This window comes from Peromyscus eremicus, chromosome 4, assembly GCF_949786415.1.
Source record: "Peromyscus eremicus chromosome 4, PerEre_H2_v1, whole genome shotgun sequence".
Taxonomy (NCBI): domain Eukaryota; kingdom Metazoa; phylum Chordata; class Mammalia; order Rodentia; family Cricetidae; genus Peromyscus; species Peromyscus eremicus.
The window spans coordinates 124,983,603-125,003,522 of NC_081419.1; the positions used below are offsets into that span (position 1 = coordinate 124,983,603).

Below are 19,920 nucleotides of genomic sequence, written 5' to 3' on the forward strand. Positions count from 1 at the left end.
AACAAAAATAATAAAATAAAGTCCCAAGGGACAAAACAGAAAGCAGTGTGACTAGGAAAATAAACAGGGACTCCCAGATGATGCAGAATCTTGGCAAGACCAGGCACCCAAATGTTGCTGGGAGATTTCTTAGCCACACTTCCAGGACCGCCATAGCCCTTGACTTCGTGGTGCCAGAGGACACTCTGGAAACTGCTGCTGACTCGCTGGCTGTGTGACCTGGTCTTTCACTCCCAACTGGCACTGGAGGACCCAGTCCCCAAGGACATCCCCACTCCATCAGCTTTGCATCCATAATAGATGATATCGGCCAGGAAGAGCCCGGCATTCCCAGAGGCCGATGCTGGGACTCCGGCACACTGACCTTACCCCACATTTGCTCTGGCTGATCCACCACCCCGGGGTTTGCCTGGCTGCCTCTGAACAGGAGACTGAGCTCCCCAGCTCCTTAGTCCTTCCAAGACATGAGTGCTCCCCCAGGTTAGGATTGGATTGCCGGGTGGGGTGGGGGTGGGGGGGTCTGCTTAGATCCTTCCAGAGACAAAGGAGCTGACCTGCAGAGAGTTCCAGCAGGAGCCCCGCTTCCCCTCCCTTCCCCCCTCTCCCTTCTCAGTCCACGTGTCTCTATTGTCTGCTCCCCCGCTTCAGGGAAAGACACAGCCTCGGATGTGTCAAAACCACCACCCCCCGGCAGCAGGGAAATTAATTACTGGGCGATTTTCACTTCCTCTCGCAGCGCTCGCTTGAGCTAGGCACTGGAACAGGACCGGCTGAGTGAGGCCGGCATCGGCATGGGGGACCCGCTCCTTCCACCAGTTCTGGAAAAGAAAGTTGAATCCCAAACCCAACAGGGGGCTCTAGTTGAAGCCCAAGCTGGGGGCAGGGAGACTTCTAGTTAAATCTGGGCATCCACACTGCCACTTCGGAACTGGGGCAGAGGGAGCCGGCTACAGACAGAGGGTGGTGGCTGGCCGACTCACTCTTTTCATCCCCCTCCCCGAGGCTCCCTGTGCTTGATCCCACCTGCGCGGGGCGCTTACCCTTCAATCTCCTTGTCTTCTCCCTCTATTTCGCACCTTTCTTTCCCTTTCTTCGCATCCCCCAGAGGGTGTGGGGTGGGGGTGGGGGTGGGGGTGACTTCCTTTTTATGTGTCCTGACCTCTCTTTTTCTCCTGCGGGTGCCTGAGTGTGTGTTGCCACTTTCTCCCTGTGCCTTTCTTGTCTGTTTCTCTCTCCTGTCTTTTTGTCCTTCTCTTAGTCTCTCTCTCTCTCTCTCTCTCTCTCTCTCTCTCTCTCTCTCTCTCTCTCACACACACACACACACACACACACACACACACACTCTCGAGCGCACACACACACACACTCGCTCACACATTCTGATTCATATTCTCTCTCTCTCTCTCTCTCTCTCTCTCTCTCTCTCTCTCTCTCTCTCTCTCTCCCCCCCCCCCCCCCCCCGCCTGTGTCCCTCTCACTTTCTCCCCTCCTGCCTGTTCGTTCCTCTCCGCGCCTGGTCTGCCCCCACCGCCGGTTCAGGGGAACGTGTGCGGAGCGATTGTCCTGGGGGACATTTGATGGATTAGAGCGCTGAACAGTTCCATTGCTGGGGGACCACCTGATCTCCTCCAGCCTGCGTCCCATATAAAGCCGGCAGCCGGAGTGCTGAGCACAGCTCCAGCGACCGCCAGTGTGCGCGCCGCCGTCGCCGCCGCCGCCGCCGCCGCCGCCGCCGCGCCCGAGCGGCACCCGAGCCGGAGCCGCGGCCGTCGCCACCCAGCCGGCTCCGCGGCCGCCCGCCCGCTGGGAGCTGTCCAGTGCTGAAGCCCGCGCCGACAGCCAATCGCGCCGGCCGGCCGCCTCCCCCACCGGGCCGCCAGTGCCCCGCGAGCCCCCCGCCCGGCGGCACCATGCCGCGTTCCTTCCTGGTGAAGAAGATCAAAGCGGATGGCTTCCAGTGCAGCGGGGTGCCAGCCCCCATCTACCACCCCCTGGAGACTGCCTACGTGCTGCCCGGTGCCCGCGGGCCTCCAGGGGACAACGGTGAGTGGGCCCTACGGGAGAGGGGGCGCTCCCCAACTTGGGCCGCAGGATGGAACCCCGGAGGAGACGTCCCTGGCCGAGTGCGCCCCTGGGACTTACTGAAGGCCTGCCGGGCGGGGCTGGGACTAGGTCGTACAAAGGAAAGTGGCAGGGTCGGCGGATCCCGCAGCCACGCGCCAGCCGGGACTTTGAAAGTTGTGGCCCTAGAATACGGCTGGAGTGAGGGGGTGACAGAGAGAGGACGCCCCTAAAAAGCTAATAGGGGCGGCTCGGAGTACCCTCTCACTGTTGAAGGAGAGCGACTGGCTGCCTGTGTGATCCCTGATGGGAAGGTAAGGGACCAGGACTGCCGGTCCCTGGGGAGAGGAGATTGGCTCTCTGGGGAAAGTGGGAGCACCCCGCCTCCCTTCAACCATACTCCCCCCGGCAAGGCCAGACAAGCGCTCTCCAGCCCTCCTCTCTCCAACTCTTTTGTTACCCTCTGCCACATGCCTGCCAAAGGCTGGGCCTGTCCTAGGGACTCAGAGGATGAGATTATTGGAAGAGGTTCCCCCAACGTGTCTCCTGGTCCACTGGACTGCACTCTTCCTCTCCGGCTTCTCACCCCCAACAACCAAACCTGCTGCTCCTCTGAAACCCTCCACGTCCTACCCCACCCCCACTCCGCATCTCTTCTTAGAGCAAGTTCTTATACAGCAGAAGGATTCGGGGGACAAGAGAGGTCATTCAAGCCCCAAAGGGGGTGGCATTCTGATGTCAGGAGAAGGATGCTTCTGTGAGCCTAGGGGCTCGCCAAGGGGGCGATGGTAATAGCACTCAACAGCCCCACCAGGACAGGTGTCTGGGAAGGAGGAGTCACTTCGGTAGTGAGACATCTGACATCACAGGGGTGGGAGAAGAAGAGAAGAGCAAGGCACTAAGAATGAGTCTGAACTGGGAACTGAAGTGGCAGGCAGGAACCCGGGAGGTTGGGAGCATCTCCTAGAGGACTTCCAGGCACTCAGCCACATGCCAGCACTCTGCCAAGCCAGGTAGAGAAGGTGCTGAGCCAAGGGCTCTGTGACCTCATCAAGGTCACAGAAGTTAGGCTGCGATCAGAGCGCTTCTTAGAGCCCCTCAGCCTCTGGCTCCACTCAGCTACCCGCAGAACCCTCCACTCCTTTGCCCACATCTTCCACTCTGCTGTCCTCTTTTCATGACCTCCAGGACCTTGGGGTGGAAGGCAGAAGCTCAGGGAGATGTCTGGGCTGAGGGCTGGCAGGACCGAGGGTGGACCTGGCGTTGTGCCAAGGCTGGGGAACATGTGCTGGGAGCCGGTAGGAAGTGAAGTCTCCAAGGGTCTGGGATCCATAGGATCCCTTAGGAGACTGACACAAAACTCTCCTGAGGCCCCCCTTGATCCTGTCCCTGAGCCAGCTGAGGAAACCCAGAGAATTTCACAGCCAAACTGCAGGCTGTTCCTCAGGAGGGAGGCAAGAAATGCCTTGCCTTGAATTTGGTCCAAGCAGGCTTTGTAAAGAACCTCTGCGTGAATGATGGGGAGTGCAGATGGAGATGGAGGTGTTTTACAGAGGTCCCTTTAGGTTTAGCAGCCTAGAACCACCCCTGCCTTTGTCCCTTTCCTAAAGGGATCTACTCCCTGGCCTCAGGGAGAGACTGGAGCTGCTCTAACCACATGCCTGGCTTGGGACTCAATACAGTAGCTCTCTCTGGTCTGTGACTTGCACCGTGACCTTGGGCAAGTGCCTTCCTTTCTCTGGTCCTCAGCCTCCCCAGCAGTACAAGAGTTTAGATGTTATGAACTGAACATCCTTCCAACTTTGACAAGCTCGGTTTCTGTGGAAGGTTAGCTGATGAGGGGAGGGAGACACTGGATCTAAGGGAATGCTGGGGTCCACTGTCACTGTTTCCTTGAGGCTCTCTTCACCCTCTATGAGAGGGGAAGTTTTCCCAGATTTGGTCTCTGCCAGCTGCCTCGTGGTAGAATAGGGTACCCATCTTGCCCTGTCTTCTGTGAATGGCCAGTGTGGAAATCAGGAAGGATGGCCCTCTAGCCTTTCAACTAGAAAACATAGGGTCTGTTCTGTCTTGTTTTTCAAGGGCCTCTTCCCTCGATGGGGTGTGGCCAGACTGGGCAATGAGGGCTCCCTGAGTGGGTAAGTGTTCTGAGGGTCCTCAGAGAGCCTGCTGGCTCCTGGTGGCCCGTTGTCTCTCCGCTCTGCCGGAAATAACCTTGCTGAGCATTTGAGGGAAGTGTGAAAAATTGCTGAGCTGACGATTTTCCCCCTCTCCCAGCGTGTGTAAGTGTGCTGGGTAAACAAGGAGAAAGAAAGGAGGAGGGAGATGAGGAGAAAGAGGGAGGGATGGAGAGAGGAGGAAGGAGGAGGGAGGGCCCGGGGCTGGAGGTAGTTCCAGTTATTAGAAAGATCCTCTTACAAGCCATTTCTGCAGCCTGGGCTGCAGGGTCAGGTTGAGGCTGGGGGGTGGGGGCCAGGAGGGAGGGAACTGAATGTAAAAGTCAGAGGAACAGGCTTCCTCATAAAGGCATAGGACCCCAACTGAGGTGGATCCCAGCTCTGGGAGTGCCTAAAAATTCTAAAGAATTCCTGAAGAATCCCACACACATCACATACATGCACAAGCTCCCTCCCCTCCCCACTCTCTTTTTAGCCTCTAAAGGTAAACATCATGTGTACATGGTTCCAGACTGACTCCAGGCCTATAGAACCTCAAATAGAGAAGGGACACCCCCTCCAAGTTGGAAGAACTCAAGAGAAAGTCTTTCAGAGCTCCCAGAAGAAAAGAGACAAGGTCCTATTTCCCCTAGCTTTCATCAAGATGCACCTTCCCCTTGGTCCTGTGTCCCCTCTACAGTTGGTTTTCTCCAGAAAGCCTTCTCCTTTCTCTGTCCTCAGGGTGACTCTGAGCATAGATTTGTCTCGCTGAGAAGTGCCAACCCCTATTCTACTTCCTCCTCACAAAATGTGGCTTCCAACTCTACCAAGCCCACCCTCTTAGCCCCAGAGCCCATTGCTCTGTGCTGGGACTCTGCAGTTAGGAGAAGGCAGCTGCTCACTGTCTGCATATCGGTGGTCTCTGTGGACCCCTGCCAAGGACATCTCCTCTAGTGTCCACCTCCCTTCCCACTTGTCTCTGACCTCCAGCTGGGAGCCAGGGCCCCTCCCTCTCTACCCCAGCCTTGTCCTCCCCACACCCTTTCAGAGTGTACCCTCCCTGGCAGACAGGGATCAATGCCGATCCAATAACACTGTTGTCTGCCCTCTGCAGCTACATTAAGCCTCCCCTAGCAGGCTGAAGAGCGCTCCTATCCTACCCATGGGCTTATCTAGCTGACCACATTATACCGGCTTCCACTTCCTTTCACTGCCTCTGATGGCGCCGAGTAGTCGCTCCAGAGCTAGGCTTGGGAGCCCGGCTAAATAGACCCATCCTTCCCACACCTCAGAAAGTCCATCTGGGGATGCAGGGGGCTATCCCAATCCCTCAGCAGAGGGAACCCAGAGAACACACAGCAGGCCCATGTGTTTGTAACCACATAGCCTTTGGCATATTGATCTTGCTCTAGAGTTGAGGTCCAGATTAAAGACATGTACACGTCCAAGTCCAATGTTTATATCCAACTTCAGGTTGACTAGGCCCAAACTCTAGGTCCAAGGTGAGTGTCTAAGGTTATAGGACCAGATCTGATATCCAGAACATATTCAATGCCTAGAAACTGGTCCAGCTCAAGATTCTGGGTCCAGAACTAAGATCTAGGTTCAATTTCCAGTCCAAGGTCATTCCAGATCATCTCAAGCTTGGCCAGGGTAGAATTTTTTGGATAGCTTTAGCTCAGCCTCAGTTTCTCTCCCACAAAAGAGTAGCTGAGCATGACCTAGTTCAGCTCTGACTGGGGACTCAAGAATCAGTTTACCTATCAGGGCTCAGTGGGAGTATGGAAAAGTAGGGCCCTCACAGAATGTGTGATCTGGGTCCTCTAGGAAGTTGGGAGCTGGCAGTGATTCCTGAGAGGGGGCAGGAGAGTACTCAAGGCCCTTATGCCAGTCACAGCACACAGTCTCTGGGGCCACACACGTGTGCACACATACTCACCCTGCTAAGAAAAGAACAGCTCAGGAGAATTGCTGTAGTCTACAGAGCAGAAGAGGTAGGGAGGGGGCCTGGAATCTGAAGAACATAGATGACGGAGCCTGCCACACACCACAGCCTGGGGGCCCTACTGGGAATAGGTTGAGATGCTGCTGAGAGAGCTGGAGGCCCCAGGCCTCTGGGCCTGCTTTCCCGGGTTTCCTCCTGGAGTGGGTGTCTGCTGCCAGTGTCTGGGTAAGGGGCTTTGGAAGGGGATCTTTTTTTTTTTTTTTTTGTGCACCCTTCCAAGGCAGAGAAAGGGAAGGGCAGGAACCAGAAACACTGAGAAGAAGGTAGGCTGTATGCAGTGCACCTGTGTTCAGGAAGCCCAGAACCAGCCAGGCACAGTGCCTTCCAGGGGGTAGTAGGACATGGTCTCACCAGCCAGGGCTGATAACTCCAAACCTGGAGCCACATACTCCCATTACCACAGCCCCTCACAAAGTCCTTCCTATTGATTACCACAGAGCTGTGGGCCTCCCTACGAGACACAGGAACTGGGTCACTGTCAGGAAAGCCCAGAACATAGGGAATTTCAGGAGTCAGGGTGGGAAAGGAGAGCTGGAATTCTCTAGAAGCCCCTTGGGCCTGGGTCAGTGGGCATCAGCCCCAGGCTCTGCAGCCCTGGTTGTGTTCAGCCAGACCCCTCACTCTGCCCCCTGCACCCCTGTGGGCAGATGTACAGATGTACCAGCTGCCAGGCCTTTGGAGAAGGTGGGTGTCATTCTGGTCCAGTGCCCAGGGAACAGCTAACAAAGATGCTATAATAGGGGAGGGGGAGGTACCCAGCCCCTTTGCCCAGCTCTCTGAGCAGACAGGAGAAACTATTTTTATCCTGCTTTGCTGCTGACAGACCTGGCTTTCTGCTCAGCTGGCTGGCGCTGATTCTTGAGGCCTGAGGCCCTGGCACAGCAAGGAATAGCTCTAAATATACCCACGCAGCATCCCCGCGGTCCCCACTGCAGCAGGAGGAGTCCTGTCCAGGAACCCAGCAGCCCCCTCTTCTGCCCATCTCAGAACAGGGAGGTGGGATTGGGGCTAGAAATTCCCTGGGGAAACTTGGCACCTTGGGAATCTTGGGAGATACTGGGGAGAAGAGCTTTGGGCTGGATCCATTAAGAAAAGGAGGCCACCAGGCAGGCTCCCATGAGAGCTGGTTGTGTGACCAGGGAAGGTTCAAGGCCCCTCTCCAGGTTCCAGCTTCTGCAGGAAGGTGTGGGAGGGTATGACCTCAGACTTGAGCTAATGTCATCAAGCCTCAGCAAGGGCCTCACACGCAGTAAATGCTCAGTAAGTGTGAGTCACTACTCTTGAGTGTCATTTACAAAAATGAACAGGGTGCTGGACCTTTTTCCAGGGTAACAGCTTCTCCCCAGCCCATCACATCAATACCCCATGAGACACAGGCCAACTGTCATTGGAAGACACCCCCACCCAGCTGCTTCTCTTCCCTCCCCCACAGGCCTCCAGCCTCGCTCTGGTGCTCTGGAGGAAATGCTGGCTATGGATCCTGAAGCCTGACTCCCCATCTAGTGACCTTGGGCGAGTCCTCTGCCCTCACCAGGCCTCTGGCAGACTGTAGCACCTGTTCCCAGGGCTGGCTGGTGCTGACTTCAAGGCTAGCGGACATAGAAGGACTTGTAAGAGTCCTCCTCTCCGACCCCAGGGTCAGGCAGGTGTCTGGGGTAGTGTGCAGGGGTCCCAGAATGTTACTCTTCATAATTTCTCTTCCTATCACTCCTGTGGCACCAGAACTTTTTGAAATGGATGCTGCTGTCTAACGCGTGCTGACTCTTGGGCATTCTCAGGTGGCACACACACCACCTGAGCCCTCCCCACAATCATGGAAGAGGCTCTTCTGGTCCCTGTCCCCGGGATTTCAGCCTCAGGACTTAACTGAGGTCACACAGCTAGAGTCTGTGTACAGGAGTCAGGGTGAGTGAGCCAAGTGTCTTCCTCTTGTGTCCTACTTCAGCAAGACCCACTCAAAAGAGACCTTTCTCTTCTTGTCAACTGCAGGACAATCTTCTACAGCCTGACCCTGAGTGGGTTCCATGCTAAGGTTGGAAACCTGATGTACAGGGTTATAAAGGATCTTCCAGGGTTCAGGCCAAAGAAGCAAGGTGCTTCCCAAGGTCACACAGCAGCCTGAGACACTACGTCTCTGGACATCATCAGAAAATACAGGAATAATAATGGCAATGGCTTGAGAGGCTGGATGCTATGTGCCTGGTGCTGGCCTGAGCGCCGTCCATACATTAGCTCATCCACTTCTATTAGGAAGTCCCTTGTGCGGATGGGGTGGACTGATCCTGAATCCTTTGTCCAGTGTCACACAGTGGGGAGACATCTATGGATCTGAAGAGAATGGGGAGTAATGAAGGAGTAAGATGTAGAAGGGACAAAGAGCATCACATAGGGATTGATTCCACCATGATACAGGAAAGTCTTTCATGCATCCTAGTCAGCGTTCTTCCTATGCGTGCTGAACCCAGAGGTTAAGCTACCTGGCTAGCATCACAAAGTAAGACCCACCCAATCCTAACATGACCAAGCAAAGTGTCATCATATGATGTTCCAAATTGATGCTAAATCTCACAGACACTGGACATCAGGCTTGGGCCAGTGGAGCTGGCCCTGAAGGCAATCTCATATGCATCCCTAGGCAAATGAGCGGCTGTTGTTTGAGCAACCCGTTTCCATAGGGAGAGCTCTGTATCAGGGTACGGTGCTGCAGTGCTGCAAGACGACAGCAAAGGGCACCACAGGCAGCACGCGCGTCTGAGCCAGGGCTGAGGGAAAGATCCTTGAGCTCCCACTGCGCACTAGTTTTTTTTCATCAGAATATGATGGGGAAATTATACAACCCAAAGGGGGAAAGAGAGGCCCAGAGAAGCAGCAAGATGCTCCCAGATGAACGCCAAGGAAACCATATACAGAAATCCAGCTGGGGAGACTCCAGACAGTGTTAGAACACTCTAGTATCACTTAACTCTCTTGGGTGCAGTCACGCATGCAAAACACTTCAAACAGAGCCTAACATCTCAATGAGGGTCCTTTACTGATACTGTAGAGGCACAGAGGAGTCACGTATTTTGTCCAAGGGCACACAGCTATGGCCGGGAACGTAACGCAGTATCAGAGTGCTTGTCTAGCATGTGCAAGGCCCCAGACTCAATTCCAAAGTTGGGGGGGGGATTGAGGTACGATCTGGTGGACCAAGGTCACTGTATTAGTTACTTTTGTATTGCTATGTGCTATGATAATGATAAAACACAGTGAACAAGAGAACTTATAAAAGAGTTTAAGTGGGCTTATGGCTCCAGAGAGACACAGGTCCATGATGGCAGAGTGGAGGTATGTGGCTGGAGTAGGAAGCTGAGAACTTACATGTTCAATGGCAAGCACGAAGCAGAGAGCATACTGGGAATGGCATGAGGCTTTGAAACCTCAAAGCTTGTCCTCCAGTGACATATTTCCTCCATCAAGCCACACCTCCAAAACCTGCCCAAACACTGCCACCAACTGGGACCAAGTATCCAAACATCTAAACCTATGGGACACATCTCATTCAAACCACCACAGCCACACAGTTGGGACCGGTAAGAGGAGAGCCCCACGCAGGCTGACTGCTTCCAAAGCTATGCTTTTAACCAGTATGTCACCATCTATGAATACGAGCATACAAAGTGGTGATTACTGCGTGGCATGGTGGTGAACACCATTTTTTTTTTTAAGAAAAATTTTTTATTCATTTTACATACCAAAGATCCCCCTCTTCCCTCCTCCCACCCCTCCAGCTTCCCCCTCCCAGCCCACCCCTCATTCCCTCCTCCAAGAAGGTAAGGCCTTCCATGAGGAGGTACATTTAGTAGAGGTACATTTAATCCCATCACTTGGGAGGCAGAGGCAAGTGGGTATCTGTGAGTTCAAGGCTAGTCTGGATGAGCCAGAGCTACACAGTATGACCATCTCAAAAATAATAAATAAGCAAATAAATAAAAGATGCTGGTCAAATGATCAGATCAAATCACATGACCACTCCCAATAGATATCATCTCATACCTCATTTACAGAGACCCAAGGCACAGAAGGACAGATGACTAGCCCAAGGTCATTCTGCTAGTACCTGTGTTCTGGCATCAAACTGCCCTCCCCTTTTCATGGCTGGGGTCCTGGGAGGTGCGGACCTGTCCCAATAATAGGTGGACAGGACCACAGACAGCTGCTGGGATGATAAGCCAGGCTATCTGGCACATCTCTAAATCCATTCCACAAGCACTTACTAGGTACCACTGTCGGGGCCCTGGAGATGGGAGGGTCCCAGCCATTACCTGTTCTTGGGGGCTCCCTAGGATACAGGGAACAAGCAGAGTGGTACAGTGGGTTCCCCTCTTTGTTCCATCCCATGAGCAGGTCCCACGACTCTGTACCTCAGTTTCCTTATCTGTCAGAAGATGTTTTTGTAAGGATTCAGAAGTGGCAGTAAAGCTCTCAGCAGAGAGCCTGGTACCCAATGTGTACTCTGCAAACAGCCCAGTAGCCACACCTTGTGGGGAGGCTGAAGAAGGAGAGGGTCTGGGAGTACCCACCAAATAAATAACCCAGCCCTTGTCAAAAGTGACAGACTGGCTCCCGGCATGGGCAGTCCTGGCCTTCCAAACTGAAAGCAGATGGGAGGGGAGATGAGTGGTTCCAGGCTAATCACCCCTACCTCTTTAATTAAAAAAGTCACCGCCACTGCCCTTTGTCCTGACCACAGAGTCCCTTACTGTTGAGTCACCCACCCTGATTCCCCAGTCAGTTCTGTGTGCAGTGGGTCCTGTGCAGGCCACACACAGGACAGAGAAATACAGACACAGACTAGCGGTGTTGAAAGGTAGTTTGTCCAGATTCCAACCTGGGATCATCCCAGATGCCAGAAAAGGCAGAAGCCTGGAGGATAGTCAGCCAGGCCCTATAAGGGAAACGAAGCTTGCCAAAGTGCCCAGCCTGCCAGACATGGCTGGAATCGTGCTTACAAAGCCCTCTTCCAGCTGCTCCTTCATGGGGGAAGCCGTGGGCAGAGGGGCGTTACAGGTCCCAGAGGTCAGCAGGAGAGGGGCAAATGGGAATGCCCCTCCTCAGCTGTGAAAGCGGGGAAGGGCCTAACCTCTATTGTTCTCTGGAATCAAAGGACAATGGGAACACTTGGTAATTAAGTGCGGGATGATAAGTTTGCTCAATGTCTGCCAGGAACTCTCTGAGAAGCCCAGCCCCCAGAGTCCCCAGGGAAAGGACTAAGATCAGAAGAGGCCATGGGAGTCAGAGACAAATGGTGTGGCCCCTGCTCCCAGAAGTCCCCTGAGAGAGCCTCAGCCTGCCCACACAGCAGTCACTCAAACACATGACAGACAGGATTTCTCATCCAAACTCCAGTAGAACAGGTGGAGAGTGAGTGTCTGTTTGTCTCTCTCTGTCTCTCTGTCTCTCTGTGTCTCTCTCTGTCTCTCTGTCTCTCTGTGTCTCTCTCTGTGTCTCTCTCTGTCTCTCTCTCTGTCTCTCTCTCTCTCTCTCTCTCTCTCTCTCTCTCTCTCTCTCTCTCTCTCTCTCTCTCTCTCACATACACACACACACCAGGGGTTCAGGGAGACTTCTAAAGGAATACTAGGAGCTTTCTATCCCGGAGTAGTTACTACAAGCCACACTCTTGACTGCTATGCTAAGTCCTCCAGAAACTGGGGCAGGCAGGTCTAGCTGGGCTCTGATGTCTTTACGCAGCATTCATGCACGGCACACCTGCTGTGTTCCAGGCAGGGCAGAGTCTACAGACCCAAGCCTAGAGAATGCTACTGTAGTGTAGTGGGAGAGGCAGACAATTCACCTTCATCGAAGCCACTTTTCAAACAAACAAACAAAAAGTATAATTATAACACTAACATTTGTACTGCAATTACTGTGCATTCTCTCAGTTTCTTTACGTGTGAAATGGGAACTAAAATAATATTTCCGATGATGACTAAGTGAGATAACCTTTGTAAAGCATGAAGTTCAGGTCGACATACATGTAAGTGCTTAATACTTACACGTTTATCATCCATCACTTCATATTGGGCTCTACCAAAGACCTGGAGCTGGGTGTCTAATTACAAGCTCCATTCAAAGCAAACATTTTTAAAGATGGGGTCCTCGCTGCGTGGCCCAGACGAGCCTCAAACTCCTAACCTCAAATGATCCTCCTGCCTCAGCCTCCTTCATGTACCACCTATAAGCTCCATTTCGAAGATAAGAAATACGATGAAGGCAAAGGCTGTTTTGTAGTATTGAATGCCTTTAATCCCAGCACTTGGGAGGCAGAGACAGGAGGATCTCTATGAGTTCGATGACAGTTTAATTAACTACGTAGCAAATTCCAGGCATAGACTCAAAAAAATTAAAAAAAAAAAAAGAAAGAAAGAAAAAGCCTGAGATTTGTGCATGTTACAGAGGTGGAAAGGCAAAGTGTTCTTGGGGTGGGGGAGGGCATCTTTGCATTGCAGAGCTTCTGCACGCTTAGATCGCTTGCTGTCCCTCTGTGCCTCAGTCTCTCCATCCAAAGAGAGTAAAAGGCTACTTCCACCGCGCTGTTGAGCACACTTGTGACAATGAAGGCCAAATGGGCAGAACCGAGCCAACCTCTGCACCCACAGAGGTTCACCCAGGGAGGCCCGGGTGGGCAGGCCGCAGAGGCGCCGCCACCGGGCAGACTGTCTGGGTGCGCATGGGAGCAGGGCGGCCTGCGGGGACACCTCCCCGCACTCCCCCGCGACCTCACGCCCCTCCTTGTCACCCGCAGGTTATGTGGCGCACTGCCTGCCCCCCAACGGCTACGATGGCGAGCAGAAGCCTGGGCTGGAGCTGGCGCCCGCCGAGCCCGCATACCCGGCCGCGGCGTCGGAGGAGTACAGCGACCCTGAGAGCCCGCAGTCCAGCCTGTCGGCGCGCTACTTCCGCGGGGAGGCGGCCGTGACCGACAGCTACTCCATGGACGCCTTCTTCATCTCCGACGGGCGCTCGCGGAGGCGCCGGGCCGGGGCTAGTGGGGACGTGGCGGGCGCGGGCGACGCAGGCGGCGGCGGCGGAGGTGGCGGCGGCGGCGGGGAGCGCGCGGGTCGCTCGGGGGCGACCGCAGGCGGCGGGCACCGGCACGCATGCGCGGAGTGCGGCAAGACGTACGCCACGTCGTCGAACCTGAGCCGCCACAAGCAGACGCACCGCAGCCTGGACAGCCAGCTGGCGCGCAAGTGCCCGACGTGCGGCAAGGCCTACGTGTCCATGCCCGCGCTCGCCATGCACGTGCTCACGCACAACCTGCGCCACAAGTGCGGCGTGTGCGGCAAGGCCTTCTCCCGGCCCTGGCTGCTGCAGGGCCACATGCGCTCGCACACCGGCGAGAAGCCCTTCGGCTGCGCGCACTGCGGCAAGGCCTTCGCCGACCGCTCCAACCTGCGCGCGCACATGCAGACGCACTCGGCCTTCAAGCACTACCGCTGCCGCCAGTGCGACAAGAGCTTCGCTCTCAAGTCCTACCTCCACAAGCACTGCGAGGCCGCGTGCGTGAAGGCTGCCGAGCCGCCGCCCCCCGCCGGCCCGGCCAGCTGAGCCTCCGCCTCGCGGGGCGCCCGCCCGCCCGCAGAGGCCTCTCCCACCCCTCAGTCTGCGTCTCCCCTGCCTGCGCCCTCGGCGGGGTGGGGGTGAACCCCATCTTGGCCCAGAACTTGTTTTTCAACCCCGACCCAGCCCACCACTCACTTCCTGCACCAGATCCCCCATCGCACCCACCCACATTGTCCATTCTGGCCACCACTCGGACCTTGACCCCCCCCATGTCTGGCCTTTAAGGCTCCCAACTCAGGCACCAGGTCCGTACTTCTTCGGGTCTCGGAGCTGGAAGTTTCTCCGGCCCCGACTCTAGGCTGTGCTCCTTACTAGATGTTTCTTCTCATTTTTCAGCTGAGTCATTGGCCATTCCTCTATCAGAGCCCTCACTCTAAGCCCGAATGTACCCTTGACTTCCTGTCTGCCTCAGTTTCCCTGTCCACCCAGTCCAATCCCTTGGGTCTCTCTGCCAAGTTTCCGTGTGTATGTGTGTGTCCATCCAGGAAGCTAATCTTCATTCCTGGAGTCCCCTGCCTGTCCATCCCTGATCCCCTCGATACTTGGGCCTTAGGTCCAGCCACCCACATGATCCTACCTGACATCTCCACCCTCCTTGGTCTTCCTGGATCTCATCAGTCATCCTAATCCCTGCTCTCTCAAGCTCCTTCCCTCTTGTAGCTCTCCATCCCTCAGTTTTCCTAGACTTGGGAGGCAGCCCAGGGCTCTGCCTTCTCAGGTGCCCCTTCTCACCCCAGGACAGTTCCTGCCTAGGCCTCAGGCCTGGAGCTGCGCCTTTCCCAGATTATCTGAGCACTTTCCCTCACCCCAGGACTACAGGTTCGCCTCTGCACCTCACCCATGGACCCAACCCATCGTCTGGCAGGGCCCCTTCGGCTATTTATTTGTGTATTTATTTATTTATCTATTTATTATTCTATTTAATCTCTTGGCTTTACCCACCCAGGGACTGTCTGGCTTCCCCAGCTGGACTGGGAAGCCGAGGAGCAGGGTCAGCAAGGCCGTAGCTCGCTGCTCCTCCCCTAGGGGTATGGGGAGAAGCCCACCCTTATCAGAGCCTGAACTCTCTAGGAAGAGGCCTGGAGAAATGGGGGAGGCGGAGCCTGCTGATCCTCAGCTGGCGGGGGAGGAGCCATCAGAAGGTCCTATTTCGGGGCAGGTCCCCGGCCTCCTGAGCCTTCCACTCCTGTCCCAGGAAGCCCTTCTGGACCCTCCTCTTTTGTTTCTTATTTATTCCTCTTTCAGAGGGACCCCAGGTTCCAGGGACCGACTGAGCCCCGGACCCCGCTGGGGCCTCTGGCCTGCTTCCGGGAGGAGTGCTCTCTCCCGGCCACGACTATGCAACTCTCCCGGGCAGAAGGGCCGGGACTGCCAGCCAGGCGCCTATTGGCCACCACTACCTCCTCCACCGCGCTTTTGCATGCCCGGGCGAGGACCGAAGCACACACCTCCGCGCGCACCGGCCCGGCCCCCTCTGCTTTAAGCACACGCCTCTGCCCGCATCCTTCTGTGTCCCCTTTGTGGACGAGAGTCCTGGACACTCAGACCTCCTCCCCCTCCCCCTAGCCACAAAAGAGGGAGGAGACTGCAGACCCCTCCAGGCCCCTCTCTGGGGCTTGTGAGGAGTGGAGCTTCATTCTGCCCCAGGCTCCTGGAAGGGAGGCTGCAGAGATGGTGGGAGAGAGAGGGGTCACCAGAAGCAATTACGGAGGGTGCTGACCCTGTAAATAGGAACTTCTGACAGCAATAATTTCCCATGCATGCTAAGCCTTTGGCCCCTCCCTTGCTGTACCCCTAACTCATCCCCCACCCCTATTCCTTCCCCATCTTCAGCAGTATTACTTGTAACGCAATTCAGGGATATTAAAGGGACTTTGGCCACTCATCAGTGCCTCCAGACCTTTGACGGGGACCCGTGTTTAGAACCTCCCCCCTAGTGCCCCTAGATACCCTATAGGAGCAGTTGAGAGTGGAACGGTGTGCTAATGCTCCAACCATGACAGCAGTTACGGGACAACCTACCCCTCACCACACACAGTCTCCAGTGGGGTCTGAGGAGCACAGGCAGCGGTAACATTTGTCATCGTCTCACCTGCAGCCTCTGTGACTACACACTGTCTGGTCTGCTGTGGTATCCAGTTTGGGAACAAATTCCATGCTAGACCAGGGGCTTATTATACTCTGGTTAAATCTTTATGAAGCAGAAAGGCAGTTAATGCAAAGAATTGGCCGCTGAAAAGAGGCACAGGAAAAGATGGAGGGGGTCCTCAGCTGGCCCCCAGAACTCCATCCCAGAACCTTCACCAGGACAGCTACTTCTTCCACAGTTAGGCGGTGGTGGTCAAGAACCCACACTGAGGCCAAAGGAGGGCAAATCTCTTGTGAGTTCAACCCAGTCTAACCTGGTCTACATAGTAAGTTCCAGGCCAGCTAAGGCTACATAGTGAGAACTTGTCAAAAACAAAACAAAACAAAACAAAAAGCACCGTGGACACTGTCCAGGGGCCAGAAGGCCACTGCTGCTGCCTTGACTGATACCTTCGTCTCTGATATGCTGGTAGCCTGTTCTGTGATGCCACCTCAGAGCTCAGCTCCTCCAAGGCCATCTTGACAGCAACCAGAGCCAAATAAGAAAGTGGTCCCTGCCCACTTCTACGATCCAGAACCCAGGCAAGTGCATTCCACTGGCAGAATTTAATTTATGGTCAATACTGAGAAGTGGTTTTAACGTCTCAGCCCCACACTAGAGCCAATGCTCTAAGGGAGGTGGGAATGGATATTGGTGCCCATCAGGCTTCTCCAGCCCCATCACAGTGGTCCAGCACCCACCTCACTTTTTCCTCCTTAATTAGTAGCTTAAGGGTTATCTGTAGCCGGCTTTCTTTGGGGCCAGCAATCAGCTCCCAAATCATGACACAGAGACTTATTATTAGTTGTGAATGCTCAGTCTTAACTTAGCTCTTATTTTAATCTGTTTCTCTTTATCTTTTGCCTTAGGACTTTTTACCCCTCCCCCCCTCTCTTTTCTTTCTTTCTTTCTTTCTTTCTTTCTTTCTTTCTTTCTTTCTTTCTTACTTTCCTGCTGTCTCCATGTCTGGCTGGCGGCTGCCTGGCTTCTCTTCTGGCACCAGGCATGCCCCCTCTTTCTCCCTCATTCTCTCCTCCTTCTCCTTTGGCTAGATTTCTCCTACTTATTCTCTCTGCCCACCAGCCCCGCCTATCCCTCTCCTGCCTAGCTATTGGCCATTCAGCTTTTTAACTAGACCAATCAGGTACCTTAGGCAGTCAAGATGAAACAAATGCAACACATCTTTACATAATTAAACACACATCCTTACATTGTTAAACAAATGCAACATAAACAAATGTAACATACCTTTACACGATTAAAGTAATATTCCACAGCATAAACAAATGCAACATATCTTTACCTAGTTAAAGTAATTTCCACAACAGATATCTTCATTAAAGTAGTAACATTACCCAGGAGGTTAAGAAAGTAATATACGAACCAGTTCTGGCCAATGAGATTTAAGGAAAGGACGCTGGAAGCTTGCGGAATTCTTCACTACCTCCCCCATCTTAAAAGTTATAGCCAATCTCTCTCCTCCTTACATATGAGCAGAGGATCACGTATGGCTGTGAAGGGAACCAGAGCTTGCATGAAGCCATGCCACAGTGCAAAACAGGGACAGAAAAAGCCTCTGTCCTTGAGGACGCTGAAAATTGACAAAAAGGCCACTCTGCAACTTCATGGTTGGTAGACTGTTTCAGTTGAATAAGGCTCTTTACCCACAGCTCACGGCCCCTGACTGGCATATGGATATAGCCTGCTTGTCTTCGTCCTCTAGAGGCCTTCAAGACTGATGTCACCGGTTCTCTATCATCTGGCTGCCCACCCAGCAACTGTGCTGCCACACCTCACAGTCTAACGGAGGAGCCCAGGTCCTGTTCCTGTAGTCACTTACCCCTGAGTCTTAATTTCCACCCACATGCACGTGGCCTCCAGCTTATTGTTTGAGTTCCCAGCTCCTCTCTGAACTGCAAGTCCATATCAGCCTGCAGGATTCCTCCACTTGAGACCCAAAGCACCAGAGACCAGCCGGAGTCTACAGCCAGAACTCAGTCCCCTCCATAGTTTCCCACCTCTACAAGTGTCTGGCCCGCCCATCTAGCTGCAGACACAAAGCCCAGAAGTTGCTTTACCTATTCACCACCTACCTTACCGTCCAGTCCACTACTGGCTCCTGAGCCTTTTTCCTCTCCATGTTCTCAATCTCTACCTTAGTTGATAACCACCATCATCTCCTAACTGGGTCACTGGACCAGCTTCTCATTGGTCTCCTGGGATCCACTGTGCCTCCTTAACCGCCCCTCCTCCACACAACAGCCGTGGAAATGTTTCCCAAAGTGCAGGTCTCCTATCTACCTGTCTTTGTTTGGGCAAATAAACTACACAGTTGTTTATTTCCCTAGGTGGGCATGGTAGCTGATGCTGGTAATCCCAACACTCGGGAGGCTGAGGTAGGAGGACTGTCTGAAATTCAAGGCCAGCCTACGCTATAGAATAAGGGCATGGCAGGGGCTGGAGAGATGGCTCAGAGGTTAAGAGCACTGACTGCTCTTCCAGAGGTCCTGAGTTCAATTCCCAGCAACCACATGGTGGCTCACAACCATCTGTAATGAGATCTGGTGCCCTCTTCTGGCCTGCAGTCATACATGCTGTATACATAATAAATAAATAAATCTTAAAAAAAAAAAAAAAAAAAAAGAATAAGGGCATGGCAGCGTGTGCCTGTACCCCAGTGCTGGTGTTCGTGGAGGAGGTAAGACGGGGCTCACTGCTCAGCCAGTCTACCCAAAATGGCTACAAGTTCAGTGAGACCGTCTCAAAGCTGTAAGGTGAAGAAGAATAAAAGAAAAAACTCGAAGCTGGCCTCCGGCCTCCACTCATACACTCACAGGAGAGCCCAATTGCCCACATACAATTTTGGGGGTCTAGAAGTCCTAGATTGAAGTTCCAGAAAATTCTGTGTCTGGTTTGTTTCTGCTTCCTGCTGCACAGATGGCCATCCTCTGTCTCAGTCACATGGTGCAGGGACAGTGGAGCTTTCCAGGGACTTAGTGTGTGTGTATGCACAAGCATACATGTATATGTGAGAGCATTAGGGATGGAGCCCAGGACCTCAAACATGCTTGCCTTACAGGCGATCTCTGCCCTCAGCTCCCAGCGGGCTCTCATAAGGGCACTGATCCCATCAGCGAGGGCTCTGTTGTTATGATCTATTCCTCTTCTAAAGTTATCACCTCCTAAAACCACGCATTAGGGTTCCGACGTATGAAAATGGAGAGACAAAAAAAAGATCCCTTTGGAGACAACATTCTGCCTCTGCCTCTCAATTCCAGTTGTCCTCACTATGCAGAGATTAGGCTGCTGCAGAACAGCTAGCCCACCTGCCTCAGCCTCCTCTGTGCTAAATTCATGGTCTGAGCCCTGAATAAGTGTCCTATCAGCATGAGCCTGGCCTGTGCCCTCGGTGTTATCCCATATACCTGCTCTCTATTTGCAGCTGCATAGGCTGGGTATTTTTCCATTTGATATTTTGTTTCTTTTCTGTTTAATACATCTCATCTCTGCTTCATTTCTTTTTTTGTGTGTGGGGGGGAGGGGGCTGGGTTTTGGGATTTTCCAGACAGGGTTTCTCTGTGTAACTAGCCCTAGTTGTCCTGGAACTTGCTCTGTAGCCCAGGCTGGCCTCGAACTCCCAGAGATCCGCCTGCCTCTGCCTCCCAAGTGCTGGGATTAAAGGCGTGTGCCACAATTGCCCAGCAAAATGTGTAGGCCAGGCTGACCTCAAATTTGTGATCCTCCTGCCTCTGCCTCCTTCAGCAAATCCTACCAGTGTGTACCACCACAACTGGAGTCTGCATCATTTCTTGCTGCCAGAATTTTACTATGAAGAGTTCTGCACCTCCCCCCACCAAGCCCTTTGCTTAGAAAGAGCTTCACTAAATATAAGGTCCTTGCTCCCAACATCTACGGCCCACAGAACATCACTGAACCCATGCAGCCAAGTACCAAAGGGCCTTTTC

General features: G+C 53.8%; 1 protein-coding gene across 1 annotated transcript; it reads left to right on the forward strand.

Annotated features, from left to right (window-relative positions):
• The first annotated feature begins 1,910 nt into the window (after positions 1–1,910).
• On the forward strand, positions 1,911–13,812 carry Scrt2 (scratch family transcriptional repressor 2). The gene is made up of 2 exons (XM_059259663.1): positions 1,911–2,043; positions 13,007–13,812. Exons 1-2 carry the CDS (start codon positions 1,911–1,913, stop codon positions 13,810–13,812), a joined length of 939 nt encoding a protein of 312 aa, XP_059115646.1.
• Positions 13,813–19,920: the final 6,108 nt, after the last annotated feature.

Bases quoted from the DNA above. Each gene is read 5' to 3' on its own strand.
- Scrt2 (XM_059259663.1), top strand. From the start codon at position 1,911: ATGCCGCGTTCCTTCCTGGTGAAGAAGATCAAAGCGGATGGCTTCCAG. The intron at 2,044-13,006 runs GTGAGTGGGCCC...TGTCACCCGCAG, and splicing joins CGGGCCTCCAGGGGACAACG to GTTATGTGGCGCACTGCCTG.